A 23181-nucleotide genomic window follows, 5' to 3' on the forward strand; every position below is an offset into this window, starting at 1 on the left:
ACAATATGAAAAGAAAAAAAAGATAATACAAGAGTGTATTGACCACACCACCATATACTGCAAACAAAAAAAATCAGCTACCGTACTAAATACACCAAATAAAAGTTTGTCTCAGGTGATGAAGGCAACGGTTCTATGAAAAACTGGCAGCAGTGTGTTGACCATGTAAAAGTGTGCTGCCATAAAACTATGTACTGTATCCAAATGAAATTTGATCTGATAAACTCAAGCATTTTTAGTAAAATATCCTTGAAACAGCAATTTATGTTCTTACTACGGCATAGAGCAGGGGTTTCCAAAACGTGGTACAGTGAGCCTCAGCTCAAACAACATAACCCTTACTCCTTGAAAAACAGATTTTTCTTCAGCATATTTTGTGTCGTCTTTCTTTAAAAAAAATATCATAAGTTAGCTTAGCAGGCGATATTTTAATTAATATATATACACTGTATAATTTTATTTTGCCTCTTAAGCCTCTTTTGGCTTCCATCCTCTCCTGCACAATGATGTTAACTGTTTATAAATTGTGTTTTTTCCCTTTTTTTCTCCACTGTTTATGATGTGCAAACAAACAAACAATGAATTAGATATTTTCTTTATAATATTATTTGCAGACGATACTACTATATTTTGTGACTGTACTAAAAAAAATGGTTTGATAAAAAAAAAAAAAAAAAAAAAAAGATTATCCCTGAACCTAAGTAAAACTAAAACAATTCTATTTGGTAATAGCAGAAGGGATACTTTTGCGCAAATACAAAATTGATGGCCTGGCCATTGAGAGGGTGAAGAAAAATACATTTCTGGGAGTCATAATGGATGATAATCTGAGCTGGAAATGTCACATTAAAAATATACAACATAAAGTGGCAAGACATACCTCAATACTGAATAAAGCTAAATTTGTTCTGGACCAAAAATCACTCCATACGCTCTATTGTTCTCTGCCATTACCATTACTGCTACATATTGTGTGGAGATATGGGGAAATAACTATAAAAGTACACTTCACTCGCTAACTGTGCTACAAAACAGGTCAGATGGGATAATCCATAATGCTGCTTATAGAGAACATACAAACTAGGCCTGAGCGATATGGACCAAAACTCATATCCTGATATATTTAGGTTGAATATGGATATTCGATATATATCCCGATATTTTTTAAGCAAAGTGAGTTTAGACAATACCAAGCCAAATGTGTGTGTCAAGTTGTTTTATTAAAATAAATACTTAACATGATGTTTTTGAAATTTTAAAGCTTCATGCAGGATTCACATAAAAAAAAAACTATCTAAAAATAGCCTCTAAAAGAAAGTAGGCCATTCTGTTTTTGAAATAAATATAGAAAAACTCAAATATAATCTTTTTCATAACAAAAAACTAAATATGAAGGACTGCCCGGTTAAAGAGGAAATTTTAAAATGTCAGCAACTCAAAAATACTTTAAATTGAACAGTAGTTTTTATTTTAGGTAAACATTTTTAGAAGACACAAGCATGTCCTTATTTTGTGCCAGGAACACCAACCTGTCAACTGCATCAGGCTTAGCAACTGTCTAACTTCCTTGTACATTTGTGGTTGAGCTTGTCGTGCTAAATACTGTAATTGTGACTGCGAAGCTTGCTGTACACCGCAAGTCCATCGTTTTCAGCAGGTTTTTAAAGCCGTTTTTTCCACTGTTGCAACAGGGACCATATCTTAGCATTGCGATAACTCATTATAATAACACTTTGCTTTTCCTTTCATGAGGAACGCGGCAGACAGCGCGCAGCTTCACACATTCCTCGTATTGGAATTTGTGCCAAGTTTTAAGGTGGTTAAATTTTAGTTTTTTTATGCTCTGAATTCGAAGTACCTCCAAATTACTGAGCTACTGCTTATTCCTCGCTCACTAATTCTTCCACTGCAGATGCTGTCAAAAGACAAGAGGCACATTTATTCTTGCACCAGGCTCGTCTTAGCTGTCAACAGACTGCATCTTGTCTAATTGTGTAAACAAAATAAGAGTGTCATAAAATTATCTTACATTAATAACGCGATTGGAATGACATCGGTGACTACATCTTCCTTAACCTCAAACATGGGCATTACAGTTTTTTGAAGATTTTGGAGCAATATGTGTAGAGGCCGACCAGTCCAGGGTGTACCCCGCCTGTCGTCCGAAGTCAGCTGGGATAGGCTCCAGCATATCCCCGCAACCCTAATGAGGAGAAACGGCATAGAAAATGGATGGATGTGTAGAGGCTGACATCCCAGTAGAAAAGTTAGCTGAGCTACATCCATTTCTCAATTAAGAGGCAAAATTGGCCAATGATGTATTGCATCAATAAATGTAAGGATTATTGCATTTAATTAATGGACATTTTATTCACTAAACCCAAAAGTACACTATACACTATATATCTATGCTGGTAAAATAAGTGTACAAGGTAAAAAACAGAATTCTAAAAAATTAAAATGGAAAAAAAGGAATTTGGGAAAAAATACATTGGATTTTATAGGCCCTAGGATGTATTCCAATGTGACTTGTATGCATGTTCAAAATAAATTAAACCATTACCATTTATTTTTCTCAAGCCACAGTGCCCCCCCCCCCCCAAAGAATTCTGCCGCCTCCACAGTGCAGGCCCGCCTCACACTTGGAAAAACCCATGCATAGAGTAATAATCCCCACAGGTGGACTTGTATTGTGGGATGAACGGTGGCATACTACATGCTCTTGCCAGCATAAGGACAAGTAGGAGTCATGCTGTGCTCCATCCTGTGTTTCTGGACATCATTATCCAGTTCTGTGGGTTGCTAATTGTACAACAGGCACCTCATGCCTGTGGGAGGCGTACAATGTGCTGGTTTGGAGATATTGTAAATAAGTGGATAAATGGTTATTCAACAGAAAACACCTGACAGCAGACCCATCATTGTCTGCGATAGAAAGCTTTATGCATCCTATATTTATAAGACACACTAAAACAACCATTTGAAGCTTGATGTCATTATTATAGTCATAAAAAATCATTTATAGTTTCTGTGGGTTTTGTTGCTTTCTTTGGTACATTACGGCACTAAATACAGCATACAGTAAGTGTGTGTTTATCACAAGTTCTAGCATATGCGGCCAATAGGTCCACTACTGCTGCATTTCTCCTACACAATGACAAAACCATTTTGTGGAGATCCAATTATGTTTAAAAATCTATGCCTTACATGTGGTCAATATGAAGTGTGTGAAAGAAGGACTGCTTCAAATTGTGTGCTTGCAGTGGTTAAGGATCTGGTGTAATGTTTCATTCCTGCAAAGACCCAATCACAAGAGCATCCACCTGACCTTGAACAAAACCTACTGATCTTCTCAAACACTGCATCAATTGTGCTGTCTCGAAAAGACATGACAGTGAAACTACTTTTGCAGATTGCACACACAGAAATAGTCTTCATGTTTAGAAAGGCAACGCACAATCGCTAACTGAATAACCCTCATTAGTATCAGGTGACAGCTGGTTGAATGCAGAAAACAACACTTGATTGGGCATGTGAGTCAATGCACATTAATTCAGAAAGATCTACAGGCACGATGACAACAGCATTGGCTGCGCGGAATGAGGTGCAACAGTGATGTCACATTATCCCATCTGGAGGAGACACAAGAGTCAGATTAGTACTAAGAAAGGCAGACCCACTCTCTAAATATTTAATGAATTTCCGCACAGTTGCCCTTTTCCAGCCCTCGTCTTTGCAAAACAATAGACAAAAGGTATGTGCTCCAAAATGTACAGAAATCACACCACAAAAAAACAGTCTTCTATTTTTACGGTTCCAACACTTACAGTAAATAGAACAGTTGAAAGTGGAGTTTGTTATTTTTACTAATATATTTTTAAAATGTCTTTATTGAACCAATCTCTCACTGGTCCAAACCCACAAATAGCATAGTTTATCTCACTATTCTTGTTAGTGGTTATAGTGAGAGAGATGTGTCGGCAAACAGTGTACATGCTTTCATGACAGGCTTAAAAATTCTTAACTGAGTTAAAAGAACCCAAAAAATGTATAACACTGTTTAGCGACAGGTCTAGTGTCTAGCAAAATGTTAGTAAATGGACTTGTCAGTGCTGACAGCCATAATGCTGTACAGCAGTGGTCTCCAACCTGCTGCACAGGTTGGAGGCCGCACAGAAAAAAAATAATTTCCATTATTTCATTTTTTTTATGTTTTATTTTGAAAAGTGGCCGGATTCTCTCTGTTACATCCATCTCACTTTACGCATGTCCATTGTGCGTGTGCTAACTTTATCTCATGCCGCACAGATAGACTACTACTGTATTTTTACCATTTTTCTTTCACCTCATATTTGGTGTCAAATGCTGATACTATGTGGGAATGCATAAAGGTAAGTTTGGATGACTTATTGAGTGCTAATGTGCACATTTGTCTCAAGTTAATTCATGCTAGCAATGTAATAATCTTTCTGGAAAAACTTGGCTGGAAGTTGAACTGGTGGATGGTGGGTCCGCTGGAGATTTGTGGGAACACAAGCCGGTCCTTGGGTCAAAGACGGTTGGCGACCACTGCTGTACAGTATACTTACTAGCCTTGGCCATGGTATGGAAATAAAACATACCTGTATGCTTAAGTCTCAAGCAGGTTTTTACAGTAGAACCCACTTATGTTGTCAACAAGTCTATGTCGAACAACTCGCCGAGTCACCGTCCACCGTGTTCTTACTCAGTCTGTCCAGGATTTCACTGAGTTTTTGTGGGATTGTTGGTGCCTAAAACGACTGATTTCGCAGCAGTTTGTTGAAAAAGTTGCCACATAAGTTATGATAGTTTGAGCCATTGAGGGTTATGCTTTTTTACATTACATTACATTACATCAGCTTGTGATTGTATGCATTTGTTTTTTGTATTTGTATCTCTCGCTTGTCAAACGGGATATCCGGTCGCATCGGTGTATCTTTCACAACCTACCAAAAGCACAACAAAGATTCCAACAAATCTAACAAAATAGGCTTCATTTGCACACAAATGTGTGCATGTTTTTAAAAACAAATATTGATGTTTCACTCGTTTTATTACCACACAAGAAACCTAATTTTCGATAGACACTAAAACAGATGGTAAATGTAAAAAAAAAAAAAAAAAAAAAAGCACATTCTCAGAACCCATTGTCAAATTACTTTATCGTAAACTTTTGTTGATGTTGCAACACACTGCACGTCACGAAAACTCTCAACGGTCTGATTATTATTACCAGGGAGTACCTACTTAAGTCGACATCGACATACAGGCTGGACCACTTTCCTCGACATAAAATCAGACCCGAAGGGGTAATTTCTATAAAAAATATTTCTGTATATTTGGACCGTTTGAGGACTGTCAACTTAGCTTCAAAATGAACGTATGGCAGTACTAATTTGGAGTCTACACCCATTTTCTTTTCTGAGAATGTTAGCCACCAGAAGAAAGATGTATGCATGTACGTCAAGTCAATGTAGTCAAGACGCAACAAATTACCGCAGTAGCTCTGCTACAACATAAAATGCTGTGGCAGAATCAAGTCTTTAATTGGTATCTATAAATCAGCACAGTACAGTGGAATCTTGGTTAGTTATTAATTCCTTGTAGAAGGATGCTAACCAAATATATTTTTCCCAGAAGAAATAATGTAAATCCAATTAATCCATTCCAGAAAGTCAAAAATGTTAACACAAAACAAGCTTTTCTAGCTTTACAATTATAGTGTTACATGCAGAAAATTTGGAATGCATATATAGTCAATGATGAATGAACGGTATAAAATAAACATTTAAGTTTATTTTTACCTTCATTGAAGATGTGATTCTTGACCTGACTGCTCCCAAAGACATGATGCGGCAGAGAGATACCACATGGACACCATCTTCTTGTTTTGTCATTACATCAATACCTCTCATAACGTAAACCTCCTTTTACGTAAATTCCACTGAACATAAAGAATTTATGGAAAGTTTTTGCATCGTATTACGGAAGAAATTCCATATAACGTAAAGCGTCAAGTCGGTGCAAGTTTTTTTGTTTTGTTTTTTTTCAATCAACTTTATTAATGCCTCAAGACGGTGCAAGTTCAGAATTGGTGACGCCTTCTGACGCTTCACACTCTCATTGGCTGATTTTCGGGGCACCGCCTCCACTCTCATGTCATTGGCTGATTATCGGGCACCGCCTACGCTCTCATCTCATTGGCTGACTTATAGAGCACGTACGTGAGTTTGTGTGAGAGACAAGCTTCTTCAAGTACGAACTACGGCTACGAAACTATGAAGAATGAAGGAGGTTGAAGGGACAACCTTCTTCATCTTCGTAGTCGCCCTTACACCAACTTAAACAATTAAGTTAAGTTACAAATTAAAATTTTGCACACAGCATTATCGTGTAGTGCGTGTACGTTTGTCTGTGAGACCACCTGACTCTTAGACTCTTTGAGTCGTGTTTCAACTCAGGCTAGTCCTCCTCCTCCTTCCTGCCTCCACTTGTGTGCTCCTGATCAAGACATCTCATCAATGGTAAGATTGTTTTGGTTTTTCAGTTTTATTAATTTACAGTAATCTTATTTATTACCTTATTTTATATTGGAATTTTACTCTACTATGTTTATGCTAACATTTTCTTATATTTCCCACCATATTTGGTGGACTTTGAATATTTTGAAGGGCCAAAGGGGTGAGTTTGGGAAGATCTTGGAACGGATTAGGCTATTTACATGTATTTTACGCTTCGTATAACATAAAAACCCTATAACATAAAGGTTCTCGGAACGGATTATTTACGTTGTAGGGGCGTCTACTGTAGATATTTCTTGAATTCAATAGTGTTTCTCACCTCAACACTCTAACCCAAAATGTAGCCAAAGAAATGTGTCAACATTTTGATAAAGAAGGTGAGAAACACTATTGAATTCAAGAAATCACTAATGACAAAACTTATGATGATGAAGATGATGTCTGTGTGGTGTCTCGCTGCCATATCATGACTTGAATGAAGGTAAAGTAATGTTCATTAATCCCTTTCAGTGGTCATTTATATGCACCTAGAATTGTTTTGTGCATGTAAAACTATTATTACAAAGTATAAAAACATGTTTTGTGTTAACATTTTTGAGAGTCAACCGCTGATGACATCATAGACGAAGCAGACTTTAGGTTTAGGTAAAAATACAGTAAGAACACAGTTGGACTCATACAGTGTATTAATAACACAACGCATGCCATATTATCCACTAACCGGAAAATGTACGCAGAGGAAAATTTTGGAGTAAGATTTGGCGTATACCTAAAAGCAAGAAGCACTCCATGCTTCAGTGCTTCAATGCTGCCAATGTGACTCAGCAACTCTTCTCTCTCAGGCAAGTGCTAACTAGCAGGCCAACACCACTGGCCCCACAACAATGCAGAATACTCCAGCCGCTACAATATGATATGAATATGCACAAATGAAAAATGATGGCAACAAACTGCCATAGGTTTAAAAAATCCTTTACCATCACCCATTCTCCTTATGTCTCTGACCAAAGTCACAAGTGAAGTGCAAGCAATGGTTCGTTTTAGTTTGATTTCATGTCGACAACCGCTTATGCCAACGTCAACTCAGCTGGTCCAAGGAGAGTCGAGATAAGCGGGTTCCACTGTACATGCACAACCAATCCATGTTACAAAAGGTCAATCAAGAGATGAGTTTAGGACAAAAAAAACATCCACCTACAGTATGAAGCGCATTAGCGCTGCAAAAACTCCAACGCTATGTTTCGTCTTGCCATGAAATGCTCTCTCATCAGCTTCATCCTTGGCTACACAAGGCAGATTACTTCTTTTTACACAATCTGTCCAACACGGTCCCAGTGTCCATGTACAGTTCGCAATTAAATGGCAACTAGAGCGTCACATTACGCTGTTTCGGGGATAAATGCTGAAACTCACTGCCAGGCCAACATGAATGGTTGGTTATATGGGTGTTACCACATCTATGTTATATACTCCAGGTTGTGCTCAAGCCCCTTGTTTCCGGAACAAAGTTAACACCAGGGGTGCACTATTGTATTTTGGAATAGCATGTTGTGGATTTCTGGCCCACTATCTAAAAAAATATCATTACACAGGAAACAGAAGAATAAAGATTTAATTTATTGTTAATCCATGATTATGCTCAGCCAGAACTGGATGTAGCACACAAGCATTACATTATCTCCGATGCACAAATTATTGACATTGTTGACACTTAATATGGCTGCAACATATGCTGCTTTTAGCCAAAAGCTATCACAAGGATGTTTCGGGGAATTACAGAGGAAATTAAATCAGATTATATATGATTAATACCAACTACTTTTTCCCTCAACTACAGTATTTCTTTTAGTTGCACCCCTTTCCTCTCCATTACCCCCCCCCCCCCAAGGTCATTCTCCAAGTACAAAAGGATGCACATGCACACATTCCTGAAGATAAAGTTGAACTGTTTAATATCAATACACTAACACCAAGGTATGGGATAATCACCTGCTATGGAAATGATGTAATCACCTCTATGACAGATAAAATCAGAAGAAGTCAGAAAAAACAAAACACAAGCAAAGTCTCATGTCAGCATACCTGTAGTTCCAAGGGTTTTGTAGAACCGGTACTCTAAATGCAACTGCGGTGCCCTTGACTTCACCGGTTCCTGTGTGCAAGTAAGAGCCAAAGCAGCAGTTAGTCTGAGACAGTGCCACCAAAAGTATAGTTGACACTGAAAGTCAGTGAAAAGTACAAGGAAATGCATGTAAATATATGTATATACAGTATATTTAAGATATTAATATATGTTATATGGAAGAGGCTCGGTTGTTTGAATAGTGTGAAAGCATGACAGTACACGTTTCTGGCCTCAGCATGGGCGACCATGCATGAGCATGTAATGTAGACGTTGAGTAAAATTGATGCATTCAGAACCATCATCATGCCTGTATGAATTTGTCTACAAGACAAGGTTGTCATTTTCACCAGTGTGAATAGTTTAAGTTTTAAGATCAACGTTTGTTGTGCAGAGTGTCTGAAATCACCTCTTTAAATATGATATTACTTACTAACTCTTAAGTATGATATTTACTATTATAAATTGATATTATTTTCTTTATTACCTCCACCAAGCGCAAGGGCAGGGCGGAGGTTATGTTTTTACCAGTGTTTAGCTGTTTGTTTGTTTGTGTTCGAAATAACTTGAAAAGTTGTAAATGGATTTGGATTAAATCTTCAGGAATTGTCGGAAATGGGATATGGAAGAACTGATTAAATTTTGGGGGTGATCTGGATCACCGTCTGGATCCAGTAATTTTTTGAAGGATTTTTTAACATTGCGAGATAGATCCATTTTCGACATCTGTGCATATAACGGCCCAAAAAAAGTTTTTAAAAAATCAGAGCACTTGGGAAAAAAACAGGACAAGTTCCCAACAGGTTCAATAAAAAATCAAAAACTAATAAAAAAAAAAATGTAGGATTATTATTTTAGTGTGAATCACAATATGGGGGGGAACTATGGCGCTTGGCGAAGGTCTGTGTTCTCAGAGTGCTTCTCTAGTTTACAGTATATAGTTATCCAGGAAAGGCAATTGAGAACAAATTCCCATGTGCAATGCCAACCTGGCCAAGAGGCAGTTGAAGGCAGTAAAACAAAGCAAAGTAAAAACACAAATAGCAAACAACAAATACAAAACCATAATAGCACAAGGGGAAGAACACAGGCTAAAACAAAAGAAAACAGGTTAAAAGCAGGTGCAGCGGTCTTGTTACTTGATGAATACAGTGGAACCTTGGTTAGCGTCAGCCCTAGTTTTCAGTTAATGTAAAAAATGTACCCAATTTAGCCTCGGATTGCATGCATTCTATGGTTAGTGTGCGATATGGCACGCGTCATGTTGTCAATATGACCAATAAAAGGGAATAAATGAACATTTAAGCGTACTTTTACCTTAAGAAGTGACTGTTCCCAAAGACACGCATGTGGCAGCAAGATCAACCACCCCCAACCTCCTGTTTTCAGTCATGTCAAGAATCACATCTTCAATTAAGGTAAAGGTAACCTTAAATGTTCATGTAGTCCTTTCATTCATCATTTTGGCCATGGTGCTCAGTTGGAAAAGGGTGGATTGCACCCTGCGGGTTGGGAGACAAGTCTTGCCCCAGGTGGAGGAGTTCAAGTATCTTGGAGTCTTGTTAACGAGTAAGGGAAGGTTGGAGCGTGAGGTCAACAGGTGGATCAGCGCAGTATCTACAGTAACGCAGTCGCTGTCCGAACCGTTGTGGTGAAGAGAGAGCTGAGCCGGAAGGGAACGCTCTCAATTTACCCGTCGATTTATATTCCTGCACTCACCAACGGTCATGAGCTTTGAGTCGTGACTGAAAGAACATGACTGTGGATACAAGCGGCCAAAAATGAGTTTCCACCGCAGGGTGGCTGGATTCACCCTTTGAGATGGGGTGAAGAGTTCCGTCATCCAGGAGGCGCTCAGACTAGAGCAATTACCCCTTCTGATGTGGCTCCAGGGTGCCTAGCCAGGAGAAGGCCCCGGCGCAGACCTATAGAACACGCTTGAGGGATTATGTCTCACCGCTGGTCTGGGAAAACTTTGGTGTCCCCCCGGTGGAACTGGAGGTGGAACTGAAACTGTTACGCCTGTGACCCGGATAAGCGGATGAAAATGGATGGATGGCTGGCATTCATCATTTCTATGCAATTATATATGCATTTCGAATTGTTTTGTGCATGTCAAACTATAGTTGTAAAACTATGAAAACGTGTTTTGTGTTAACATTTTTGACTTTCTGGAACAGAGCAATTGGATTTACTTGACTTCTTATGGGAAAAATGTATTCGGTTAACGTCCTTTTCGGTTAGAATCGAACCTTCTGGAATGAATTAATGCCGCTAACCAAGGTTCCACTGTAGCTGACAGGTCTCTTGAGAGAGCGTGGCTGCTGGGTATCAGGTTTACATCTGCGTAACAATTTTGAAAATTTTAAGAATTGATGATTAATGGCCGTGGTTCAAAGCCCAGCTCCGACTGAGAGAATAACACAGAACGTGACAAAGTATTTCCACGTAGTGGCTGTGTGGACCTCCACTTTTTCCTCATACCGCACAAATGGTATGACAGAAATTTTTTGTGGTTTTCAGACCGTTACAAACCTTGAAACTGGAGTAAGTAAGTAGCAAGGAGTAGGAGTGATGTGAGTCGTGTGTATTTTGTGTTAGCCTAAAAAAGACGTAGCTCAGTACAAAACTTGTAACACATAGGCCTTTCACGATAATCAAATCAATTAATCTCAAGATAAATAAAAATGAAGTCCATAATTTTGTTGGCCTCGATATATTGACGTGTATGCATGTCTGTTTTCTTCCTCTCTTGCTACCAAACAGGCTGGTAAATCTAGCTCCAGCTCCTCTTGCAGAGTTTACCAACCGAAGAAATACCATTGACCGTGTGACAAGAGGATCTGTGAGAGGAGACTGTGTTCTTCCTTTGCGTAAAAGCACATTTAGTCAGTCAGCCTGGCCTGCGAAAGGTGCCAGAGTGGAATGCAATAGCCGATGATAAACGATTAACATTTAAAGCATTCACCAAACATTTAAAACAACGGCCTTAAAACTTACTTATAACATGCATGGGAATCGCCTGTCTGCCGTGTTGGTACTTGCATATGTGCGACCAGATAAACATACGCGTCTTGTGTTGATGTTCACTTTGTTTCTTGTTATCTATTGAAAAATAGTCTGTAAAATGTGTAGTCAATTGACAACAGCTTGTCACATGCTAAGCCAGCGTGTGTGATCGCACACGTTTCAATGTCATTCGACTTTGTGGCATTTTTGTTTACACATTTTGCCTCTCTGGTGGTAGCTAGCTAGCTAGCTCGCTTTTGGCCCATGGGTGAGCTACAAGTGCCTATCACATCCATGCTAACATACGTTTTTAAAATGTCACTTAACGATATTGCTCTATTGTTATCATTATAATACTTATGACTCGTCTTGAAAAACACTAGTTGTGTGTCCAAGTTGTTCAACATAAACACACAAACACATAGTGTCTCCAGCTTTAGATGGCGATGCTATCATAGAGGTCTCGAACAGATAGCTCGTATGCTAGCAGTAGCTCACCAGCTGATGTGGAGTAGTTAAAAAAATATTTGCTTTACCTTTTAGTATTTTTAAGTGTTCTATTCAACATGACACCCATACTTAATGACAAATGAGCACACTAAGTGGAGATGTGCTTTGTAAATAAAGCACAATTTAAATTTAAATTGGCAGTCACATAAAACACAAAACACGTCTCCTTTCTTTTTGTCAAAGTCGTTTTAAGCGAACAGTCCGACATTGTAACAGCTCTCTTTCAGATAGTGAGGAATAATAACAGACATGAGTCACCTTACCAGCATTACCAGCATCTAGGCTGTCTACCACAAATTCAACATGGAAAAACAAAGATTGGTACAAATGCTATGTTAGTTTTATCTCTATAAGAAAATGGAGATGACTAAACATACTGTACATTCTGGTAACAGCTGTGTGTACATTAACCAAATCCCATTGTCTAATGAAACATGTTTCCTGTCTTACAACAATGACAGTCTAATATTAGAAACAGTCTTTCTTTGATCAAGTACACAAGGTGCAACGTGAGGCAAGATCTGACTTGTCTTCATCAACTAATCAACTCTGGCAGTGCCTTTTGTTTCTAATGGATAGAGGTTCACCTATTCTATAGCATAACCATGACTAAGCCACGTTTTTTTTTAAAGACTGGACTCAGAGGTAAGGTTACCAGATGAGAGAGAGAAAATGTTAACTTACCAGTTTAATGGCTACATACTCATTGGTGTAGAGATTTTTACCTGGAGGGGACAAAGAACATTTTTTAAATGCTTTTTTGACAACGAGGAGTGGACCATGTTTCTAACCTCTAAGTTTGTTTGTGGCCATTACACGTAGAAAGTACAAAAAAAGCACACCACCCACTGCGGTGTTAAAAAAATCTCTGTCCACATGAGTGGAGGTCAAAATCTCTCCAAATTCTATTTAGTATATTAAGATATACTGTTACTGACACCGTATATTTACTTTCAGATTTGAACTCAACTCACCCAGCTTCAGTTCACCAAAGTTTCCACAGCCAATCTTCTTGCCAACACGAAAATTTGGGCCCACCATGAGAACCCCAGAAGAGCTTGAGGAGCCCGACGGTCGAGACGAGTGCCCACTGCGACTTCCCTGGGAAACCTTAGTGCTCCTGGCAGGCCGTTCGCCATATTTGTCCCTCTGTGAATCCATGCTGTGAGTGGCACAGGTCAATGGGGGCCTGGAGTGACGTGTACAAAGGCCCCCTGGGCCGGGCCCACGACAGCCACAGCCCTGGTTACTGGCAGTGCCTGGATGGCACACACACACTCATGAGACAAAGGCTGATTTGGACCTTCTCCTCTGTCCTCACACTGGCCTCAACATTTGTCACGGGAGGGTAGAAAGTGGTCACCCTGAAGAGAAAAAAGAAATTGAAGACATTATTGAAAAACAAGAAATTACAGCTCAAGGCTACTAGTGGCATACATACTTCTTTCAAAGTCCAAAATTACAATGAAACTTAAACAACTTAATACAAATTACTTATCAGGAAGGCTTGAATGTACAAAATGAATGAAGAAGGGAGGCCCAAGTCTGTAAAACTACAATGGAGGGATGAAAACCTAACCTTGAGTTGTTCCGTATTAGCCATTTGATTTGTAAATATGTATATGCCAATTTTATTTTTATAATCAACATTTGGGGTGAAACGATTCCTCAAGTAATTTGACTACCTCAATTCCAAAAAAATGATCGAGGACTTTTTTCTGACTCCAGGAATTGTAATGCGTACTTATGTCACCAATGCGCATACGTCACCCACGCAGAGAAAGAAGCGCATGTTTAGTTGAAGGTGTGGGAAGATGGTAGAGGCGAGGGAAAACGACAAAGATGACAAAAGAGAAGGAAAACAAACTAAGAAAAGACAGAAAAATGTCGAAAGTGTGGCAGTATTTCAGCAAGTTGAACACAAGTACATGTATCCATTGTAGCATGGCACTTGCATCCCGCAACAGCTCATCTTCCATGTTGCTGCATCTCTGAAGACACTCAGGATGGAGTGGAAGATCTGAGACCAGGTCAAATTAACGTAGCGCAAATCAGTGATATTAATGTACCTTACTAACATACTGTTAGCCTTTCTGTTAATTGATGATTCCTGTCGAATGTGTGGCTACTTTAACACGATGGTAAGCCCTTGAAGGAAAACATCACTTTTTTGGGAATTTTGTCTATCATCCACAATCTTTATGTGAGACATGACCACATATGTCTCTCTTTTCTGTGCTTTCTAAAGATATAAAAACACATAAAAAGAGACAGCACAGTACTGCACAGAATGGGATCCCCCTATGCTGCCGACAAAGATCACTATTAAAACACCTCCAAAAACTTTCAACAGAGGTTTTATATAGACGCTGTGACCATGTAGTAACAGGTTTTTGGCCATTCTAAGCATTAACGGAACTTCAAAATACTCATATTGATTTCACATAGCGATATAGCAACGAACACCTACACCAGGGGTGGGCAAATTACGGCCCGGGGGCCACATCCGGCCCGCCAAGCATTTGAATTCGGCCCGCCGGTTGCTTCCAAAGTATTTCATTTAAACTTATAACATATAAGCTGGCAACATGACTTGCAAGTAGTCAGTCAATCTGAGACAACCTTTTGATATTGTAAGGAGCTTTTCACATGCAGCGATCCAACTACCTCACCTATGGTGCTAAACAAAGAAGTCAACAACTATGTGACACACAACTTAACCGACCCACTGCACTGTCTGGGAAGTAAAAACAGAGGGTAGTAAAGAAGTAAAGAAACAAAAAAGTGTTTTTATTTTCGAAAAGTACATATGCCATTTTTTTTCATATAATGCCATTTTGCTTTGTTTCTTTATAATGCCATTGTTTTTAGTTTCTTTTTCAGTTGCTGCCATGAATTGGACTGGTGAGCATCATGCTTTCATTGTGGAAACGTTTATCAAAACAAACAAATCTGTAACTGCAACACAACAAGCGTTCCGTTTGCACTTCAATCTTGGTAGACATGATCCCGTACCAGCTTGAAACACGATCTTGTTATGGGTTACCAACTTCAGAGCTACTGGATCTGCATCGAGTGTGTGGACAATAATGGATCCCATTTGATTGATTTAATTTTTAAAACATAATGAAACAGAATATATACATATACATATATATATATATATATATATATATATATATATATATATACATATACATATATACACACACATATATATATATATACACACACATATACATATATATACACACATATACATATATATACACAATTAATTTGAAATAAATAAATATCAAATATCATAAAAAAAATCACTACACTTTATTTTGAAAACATGCGCCGGAATCACCTGTCTGCTCTGTTGACACTTGACAGACAAGGAGCAGAAGAAAATGCTGAGAGAATTAATACATTTGTTGTTCAAGTCTGTGAAAACGATCCTAATGTTGACATTATTACAGACAATAAATTTAAATGTTAAAAAATAAAATTCCTGCCACGGAGACTCAGCAGTGGCACGACACAGCAGCAGCAGTCCGCCTCCCATGCAGCCCATGATCACAGCTTCAAAAAATCCTAGGTGAAACCCTGCATAAGGATTGTGAATTCCAAAAAAAGTGCAGTTTTCCGTCAAGGTTAACGTGACCTTATGCAGGGTTTATTTAATCTGCAAAAATACAGTGTTGTGAGCTAAGAAGATGGAATACAGTATATAGAAACATTCTAGCTTACTAATCAGTAGCTGGTCATTTCTAGCACACAATACTGTATAATGTGTGTCTCACTCTCTTTGCTGAGAGTAAGTAACTACAGTGGGTGTCTTAATTATAGTTTACCACTGTAAAAACTCGAACTCTTATAAAGAATATTTGTCTTATTTCTTCTCAGCCTGTAGGGTTTATAAATGCACAGTCATCGACATACTGTAATATGTCATTTAGTCTTAGTAAAAATGTCAATTATTTCTCTCCTTTTTCAGTAGACCATCAGACCCAATAATATACTATTTGTTCCTATGCACAAAGTGAATTGAACAAATAAAACTGTTGATTAATCTATACAATGAAAACAATTGGCTATTCATTAAGTGGAAGTGAAGTCTTATTTTCTCATGTATTCAAAATTGCTCTTTAACCATGCAAAAATATTTTTTATCCGATTACTCAATTAATGGAAGAATTTTCAGTATCATACCTGATCACTACAACATTTGATAGCTGCAACCCTAACCAATAGAGTCCAACCGATTTATCAGTGGGCCTATTATGACGTATCACTGAGTAATCGTTATCGGCGAATATGTAACTTTTTTTTGCTGCGCGGCGATTCTGTCGCTCGGTTCCTGCGTCTCTGTGCTGCTCCCTGCTCGAGTACCTGGCCCCTCCCCCCCTCACACACAGACAGACCAACAAGGTGTCTGCCTCACTCACTCGGCTGCAGCAGAGGAACGGCGAAACAAACAACATTTTTTTTTTTTACACCACAGTAAGCTGTGACTATATAAAACAATATAACACTACACTTTAATGCCACGCTGTCAGGGCCTGTCAAGGAGAACATTCTAGTTTATTCACGCAAATTTTAGAGAACGTATTACAGTGCTTTAACAGCGTATAAGTTGCATCTCTGTGAGATAAAGATAGATGCAACTGTCAACCCACATACCCACCATTTTCTAATAAGACTATTATACCGTGTTTTAAAGTGAAATAAAGAGATATGCAGATATACACAGCGCTCCACTTCACACTTCCATGTAGGATTTACAGGGGCTCATACATTCACAAGTTAATGTCTTTTTGAAAATGTTCCAAATAACGTATTTAGTTTTGATTTGATATATTGCATGTTTTGAAAGCAGCTAGGGGGTCGCCAACCCGTCAATGGTGAGCTACTAGTCGATTTTGGAAAATAGCTTTGCTGGTTGATCACATCAACATTTGAAAAAAATGTATCATCACATCACTGCCCTCACCTCCCTGGGAGCGACCAACAGGCACACATTTTGTCCACCGCTATCCAGGCAACAACCCGCAAGCCCCAGCAAGGAGCCCAGTCCCCAAATCCCGGCCGGAAGTACACTCGTAAACTGGCTCGCCTCATACACAGACTCGCCCTTGCCAAATAGTTGTGGTTTGCTCATGAAGCCGCCACAACAAGCCCAACCTCGTCCAAGAGCCACAAAAGTAGGAGTGTGGAAGGATGGCCAAAGTACGGCTCAGGGGTCATCTGCGGCCCATGGCTCATTTGTCATTGCATCACTACAGGAAAAAAAAAAAAAAAACAGCAAAAATGATGAAAATACAGCAAAAGGCACAATGAGAAAAAGCTGAAATGTTGACACCAACAACCAATATTTACACAAATCATCTATTGTATGCACTGTATATATACACACACCCTTTGCTGGGGGGTAGATCTTGTTCTCATAAAAGGTTGGTGGCCACTGAACTACATTGCTACATAAAATGTAGTTTAGTCCCTTATATTAAGTCTAGCAATGGTATGTTTTGATAATTTCTTATTTTGTTTGTAGTCAACTTTTTTTCACCACTTTTTAATGTTTGCTTCAGCATTTGTTTTTGAGCTGTTTGAAAATACTCAGTGGCTGCAGGTAGAATCTTTCAATAGCTTGTAAATATGACTGTTATTGGTAAGATATTTTTGTGAATAAGCCTTTTGTAAACACATTATGTTTACAAACACATCACATTAGCCTGTGTATTATCGCTTTCGGACCAGTGCAGCCAATTTTTTTTTTTTATTTTAAAAGGTTCAAACACAATATAACATTCTAAGCTAAATACCAAAATGCACTAACTGTATATATTTTCATTTCAGAGGCAGAGGGGAAGATTAAGGTGTGAAGCCACTTGACAAAAGACTCAACAGGCATGAGATGCAACATCTGCAGCATACAAGTTAGCCAGGACTCCAGCACCAGGGGCCATTTATCCGGGCTTTCTGAATCCCACTTTTGTGGAATGGGCCCCTGCAAAGCAAAGAACACTACAAATTTGTGGCAACACCTAAAAGTAATTCACATAGAGGAATGTCCTTATGTTATGGACAGTGTTACTAATTAAACTTTCTTATTTTCATTTACCGTATTTTCACGACCATAAGGCGCACTCAAAGGTCTTCAATTTTGTCCAACATGGGCAGGGCGCCTTATTATGCGGCGCGCCTTATGTGTGTACCGACTTTCAAAATCTGTAAGTGTTGCTGTGTGACTTTGATGAGCGCTCCGCTCGACTGACTGGGAGCGTCTCCTGCCGACACGCTGCTTATATAGAGGAAAGGTGGATGTGACTGAGGACGCTAAAGGCACACCCCAGGAGTTATATAGGTACACTAGGTCCCCAACTTACGAACACCCGACCAGCGAACACTCGTGGATACGAACACAAGCCGACTGGTCTATATTTTATTTGATTTTGCCTTGTAGTCACTCAATCAGTATTTATACTGCTACTGTACATGCTTGACCAGTAGAGGGCACTGTGACACTGCTAATGGGACCAACAGAGGAAGCCATTTGAGCTAATGAGACCCACAGAGGAAGAGTTATACATTGGGGAGATAAAGCTAAATTAAAAGCTAAATTATACAACCCGGACAGAGCGTGTGACTAAAGTTCATGAAGAGTTAATAGGCCTGCTTAATTCCACACCACCCACAGAACACTACCTCTTTTAGAAGAGTCTAACGACGACGACAATTTGTCCTTTTTTTCCCAATAACTCCTCCTCCTTCTCCACCACTAAGACGTATGCTCGACCACTCCTCTTCAAAGGTAAATAACATTTTTTAATTACGTATTATTATATCACTTTTATTATTGTTTTTTTCTTTAATGATCCTCATTTAATATTACTACTACATCCAAACTCATATTTACATACATACGCATATACTGTATATGTATACACGTACATGTAGTACCTATATAATTGGTAATATTACCTTTTCCCCGACTTAAGAACAATTCAACTTAAGAACGGTCGTCTGTAACTAATTGTGTTTGTAAGTTGGGGACCTAGTGTATATGCTTTAGCAAAGAGATGAGTTTTGAGTTTACTTTTAAACAAGGAGAGTTTGTCTGCCCCCTGGATTTAGTTGGGGAGATGGTTCCATAACAGAGGAGCCTGATAACTAAATGCTCTACTTCCCATTATACTTCTAAAAATTCTAGGAGTGGAAAGTAATTGTACATTCTGGGAGCAAAGTGTTTTACTGGGTTGATAGAGTACCAGGAGCTCTTTAATTCTGAAGAAGTCCCAAAGGAGACTGTACTTCCTGAGAAGACTGAGGAAATTTGGCATGTCCACCACAATCCTGAGTTGCTTCTACAGATGCACCATCGAAAGTGTCCTTACCGCCTCCATCACTGTTTGGTACGGTAACTGTACAACACGTGATAGGAAGGCACTCCAGCGGGTGATCAAGACCTCACAGAACATTGTTGGGGCAGCCCTCCCCTCACTGCAAGACATTTATAAATCTAGAGTCCTACGCAGAACACACAACCTCATCAAGGACAGCACACATCCACAACACTCATTATTCACACTCCTACCATCAGGCAGACGCTACAGGAGTTTGAAGTCCAGGACCACAAGGCTGGCAAACAGCTTTTACCCACAGGCCATCAGGCTTCTCAATGAAGCACTCAGACACGCCACACGCAACACACACTCATAGCACTTTATTTATTTATTTATTTATTTGTATTATTTACTTGCATTAATGTCTCTTCTGTTGTTGTTGCTTAATTTCTTGGTATTTATGTATATGTGTTTATGTTTCTTATGTTCTTATTCTTTCTTGTGTTTTTCTTTCTTTTCCTTGGGAGAATGAACAGAATAAGATTTTCATTGCATGGTATAACTGCTGTTTTACCATGCACATGACAATAAAACTCTCTTGAATCTTGAATCTTGAATCTTGAATCTTAAGATATACTGGTGCCTGACCGTGTAGTGCTTCATGTGTCAGAAAGAGAATTTAAAACTCAACTCTAAATTTTGCAGGTAACCAGTGCAGCAAGGCTAATACAAGTGAGATATGATCTCTTCTTCTGGTTCTGGTTAAGACTCGCGCAGCAGTGTTTTGGACCAACTTATGGGTCTTTAAAGATTTCTTAGGGCAGACTGTTAACAGAGAGTTACAATAATCCAACCTGGAGGTAACGAAAGCATGAACAAGTTTTTCTGCATGGTTTCTGGTAGTGGAAGGAATTTTCTAATTTTCTTTATGTTTCGTAAATGGAAAATAGCTTTTCCTGACACTAGTCATATTTGGGAACTAAAGGAAAGGTCTTAATCGAACAGGACACCAAGATTTCTGACCGTATTGTTGGGAGTGAGTGCAAGACCATCTAGGGCAGTGATATCAGGGGGAGCGGTCAGAAGAGAGCAGTGCATGACATGGTAGCAGTGATGGAGAGGAGGGGCCCGGGGCGTGGCTGGAATAGATAAACAGTTACAGTAATTCAGGTGGCTTTGTATAGGAAACTGAAGGTTAGCTGATAGCATGTAGCTTCCATGGTGGCTTGGATATATATCATCTTGCTTATACATGGAGAAGCGGTTCCAAAACAGATTCAAGTTGTCTATGAATGGAATGTGTCGCATTACGAAGGCAGACTGAAGCCAGACTCAGAATTCTGGAAAAGCATCTGGGTCCTCTGCCAGTTGTGGGGATCAGTCCACTAATGAATACAGCCTTGCCACAGCTACGCAGGAAGTCTAGGATTAATGACGTTAACGGAGGTTCCATTGTATTCTGCTGTCCCTTGTGCCCCATTGATACAATTGAAAACTTAACCCTAAATGTCAAACTCTGAGCACCTGTTTAAATTGATTGTGGGTCCTTTTTGTCACTTACTGCCAGGACATTGTACTGTATGTCACCTAGCATGCACATGAACACATGATATATATGTGATATAAGAGATATCATCATATCTCTTTCTTTACTGACATGATGCTGTCATTCACTGTTAACAGTCCAAATGACAAATGACTTACGGTTACTATAAAAAGGTAGCAAGCTCAAGCACAATCAATGCTTGTGAAGCTAATTGCTGCACATGGCTTTTGTCATAAGTGACCTGACATGTCAGTTGTTGCAGGTTGGATCTAATAGCCTGCACAGGGTTTGATGTGGCATAGTGTCTTGGTTCAACAGGTTCAAATCTTTGTCAGTAAACAGTCTTGATATTTGCATTGCTCTGATTTGCTCTTTTGAAGGTGAAATAATATTGAGCTAAGAGAAGTGTTGGAGACAATGTGTGAAACTACAATATCTCCAAAAATTGCATCAAAGGGTTTTATCAGTTATATGCAGTAATTGCAAACCATTACAAATGATATTCAAAATAATAATTGCACTATAAAATCATTGTTGATCAATGGTACAATCTCGGTTTGGACAATGTCAGATAAGGGCAGCACAGTTTCCCGTCAGGCTGCTGTTGCGATAATCATCTAGTAACGGTGAGTGCAAAGAATCACAGTGAGCATCAACATGGTGCTCATGTCAAAGTGTGTGATCATGAAGGCATCTCTAAGAATCTCTTCCACCCACATCCTTGGCCTAACGGGCCATGTTAGTGGAGAATATTATGTAAACAATTACATAAAAGCTGTCTACTCCCATGGACATAGATGGATGCTAGTGTATTTGCATCAAGTGTTCAGGTACACACTATAAAGAGGAAACGCGCATTATGACACTGTGCAATACAAATGAAGACTAAAAGCAATCTTTAGACATACAATGTTTCTCATCTGCCGGCCTTGTAAAAAAAATATATATATATATATATTTAGCTAATCATCTGCAGCAGTTTTATTGTGGTGCAGCCAACTAAATGTCAACAGTAAATTAGGGAGATTATCATATGTATTAATTCTTAAGCCAAACCGCGATCATAAAAAAATGCTTCAATCTGACTAAAAGGTTGATGATAATGTTGTAATTCCTGTGCATGGAGAGGTTGCTGCAGATAAGTACTGTATGTGTGTGTGGGCTTCCGGATGACTCATGCTCAGTATTGCCTGCACAGTTCTTAGCATCAAAGACAGCTCAGTTGTTCTCAAGGGCAACCGTGCACTGTTACTATTACATAAAACCAGAAACAGAACTGCTTGGCAATAAAACAGGTTTACAGTAAAGACCATTGCCGTGCTGGATCACATCCCGTCGTGTAAACAGTCGTTAGTAAAATACCTTAATCCACAAAGATTAGGAATGCTGGCATCAGGGTTATATGCTGCCGATTCCGATCATCCAGGACTGAAATCGGCCAATACCAATCACATGGATTAATTACACATTTTTCCATTTATTTATGATGAGTGCTATTAGCCAGGGTTCCGTATACAGGGGAAAAGTCAGGACAATTCCAAGGTCCATTGATGACCAGGGGGCCCAAATAAAAGGTAATAAAAATAGGTCTATTCGCAAAGCGATTTTTTTTTCCCATGGGACCCAGAATTCCTGGCTGCACCCCTGCAACTGGCTATATGATATGGAAAAAAAGGAACCATAAAATCACCTTCATTTAGACAAAAACATTTAACTTACTTTATCAAGAGACCATATATCACTCGTGAAACTTACAAAGGATGCGATGCCTTCTTTAAGGAGACTTTGGATGTGAGAGAGTACATTGGTGATGCTCTAGCAGAACTTCCCGGTGAGTGAGAGAGCACGAACCAGGTGTCTTCCACCGCTGAGTAAGGCTGGCCATCTCGTCCGATTAATTCAATTATTTTTCAGCTTCTTTGCTTAGCCTTCTCACTGTCACACACATACGGGCGAGTGCTGTCCACATGGCTGCGTTAGCTGCCGTTTGACTGATGATCACACAGTGAACCTTGAAAACTCACCATACTCCGTCAAGTGTTTGTTCTTCAAATGCTGTATTAAATTAAAGGTTTTAACGTGGTACCCGCACAAGATAGTTTTCGTGGCATGTGCTGGCAG

General features: G+C 39.1%; 1 protein-coding gene across 4 annotated transcripts in view; it reads right to left on the reverse strand.

Annotated features, from left to right (window-relative positions):
* csnk1g1 (casein kinase 1, gamma 1) overlaps positions 1–23181 on the reverse strand; it is a 49674-nt gene that overhangs the window by 18323 nt on the left and 8170 nt on the right. For all 4 annotated transcript variants that reach the window (XM_054770459.1, XM_054770457.1, XM_054770460.1 and 1 more), the window contains exons 2-4: positions 13158–13547; positions 12868–12908; positions 8625–8694 (exon numbers count right to left, since the gene is read on the reverse strand). In XM_054770459.1, the coding sequence (XP_054626434.1) occupies positions 8625–8694; positions 12868–12908; positions 13158–13344 (298 nt within the window). In that variant the 5' untranslated portion in view covers positions 13345–13547. The remainder of the gene's footprint in view (positions 1–8624; positions 8695–12867; positions 12909–13157; positions 13548–23181) is intronic.

This window comes from Dunckerocampus dactyliophorus, chromosome 3 (genome assembly GCF_027744805.1).
Source record: "Dunckerocampus dactyliophorus isolate RoL2022-P2 chromosome 3, RoL_Ddac_1.1, whole genome shotgun sequence".
Lineage (NCBI taxonomy): Eukaryota > Metazoa > Chordata > Actinopteri > Syngnathiformes > Syngnathidae > Dunckerocampus > Dunckerocampus dactyliophorus.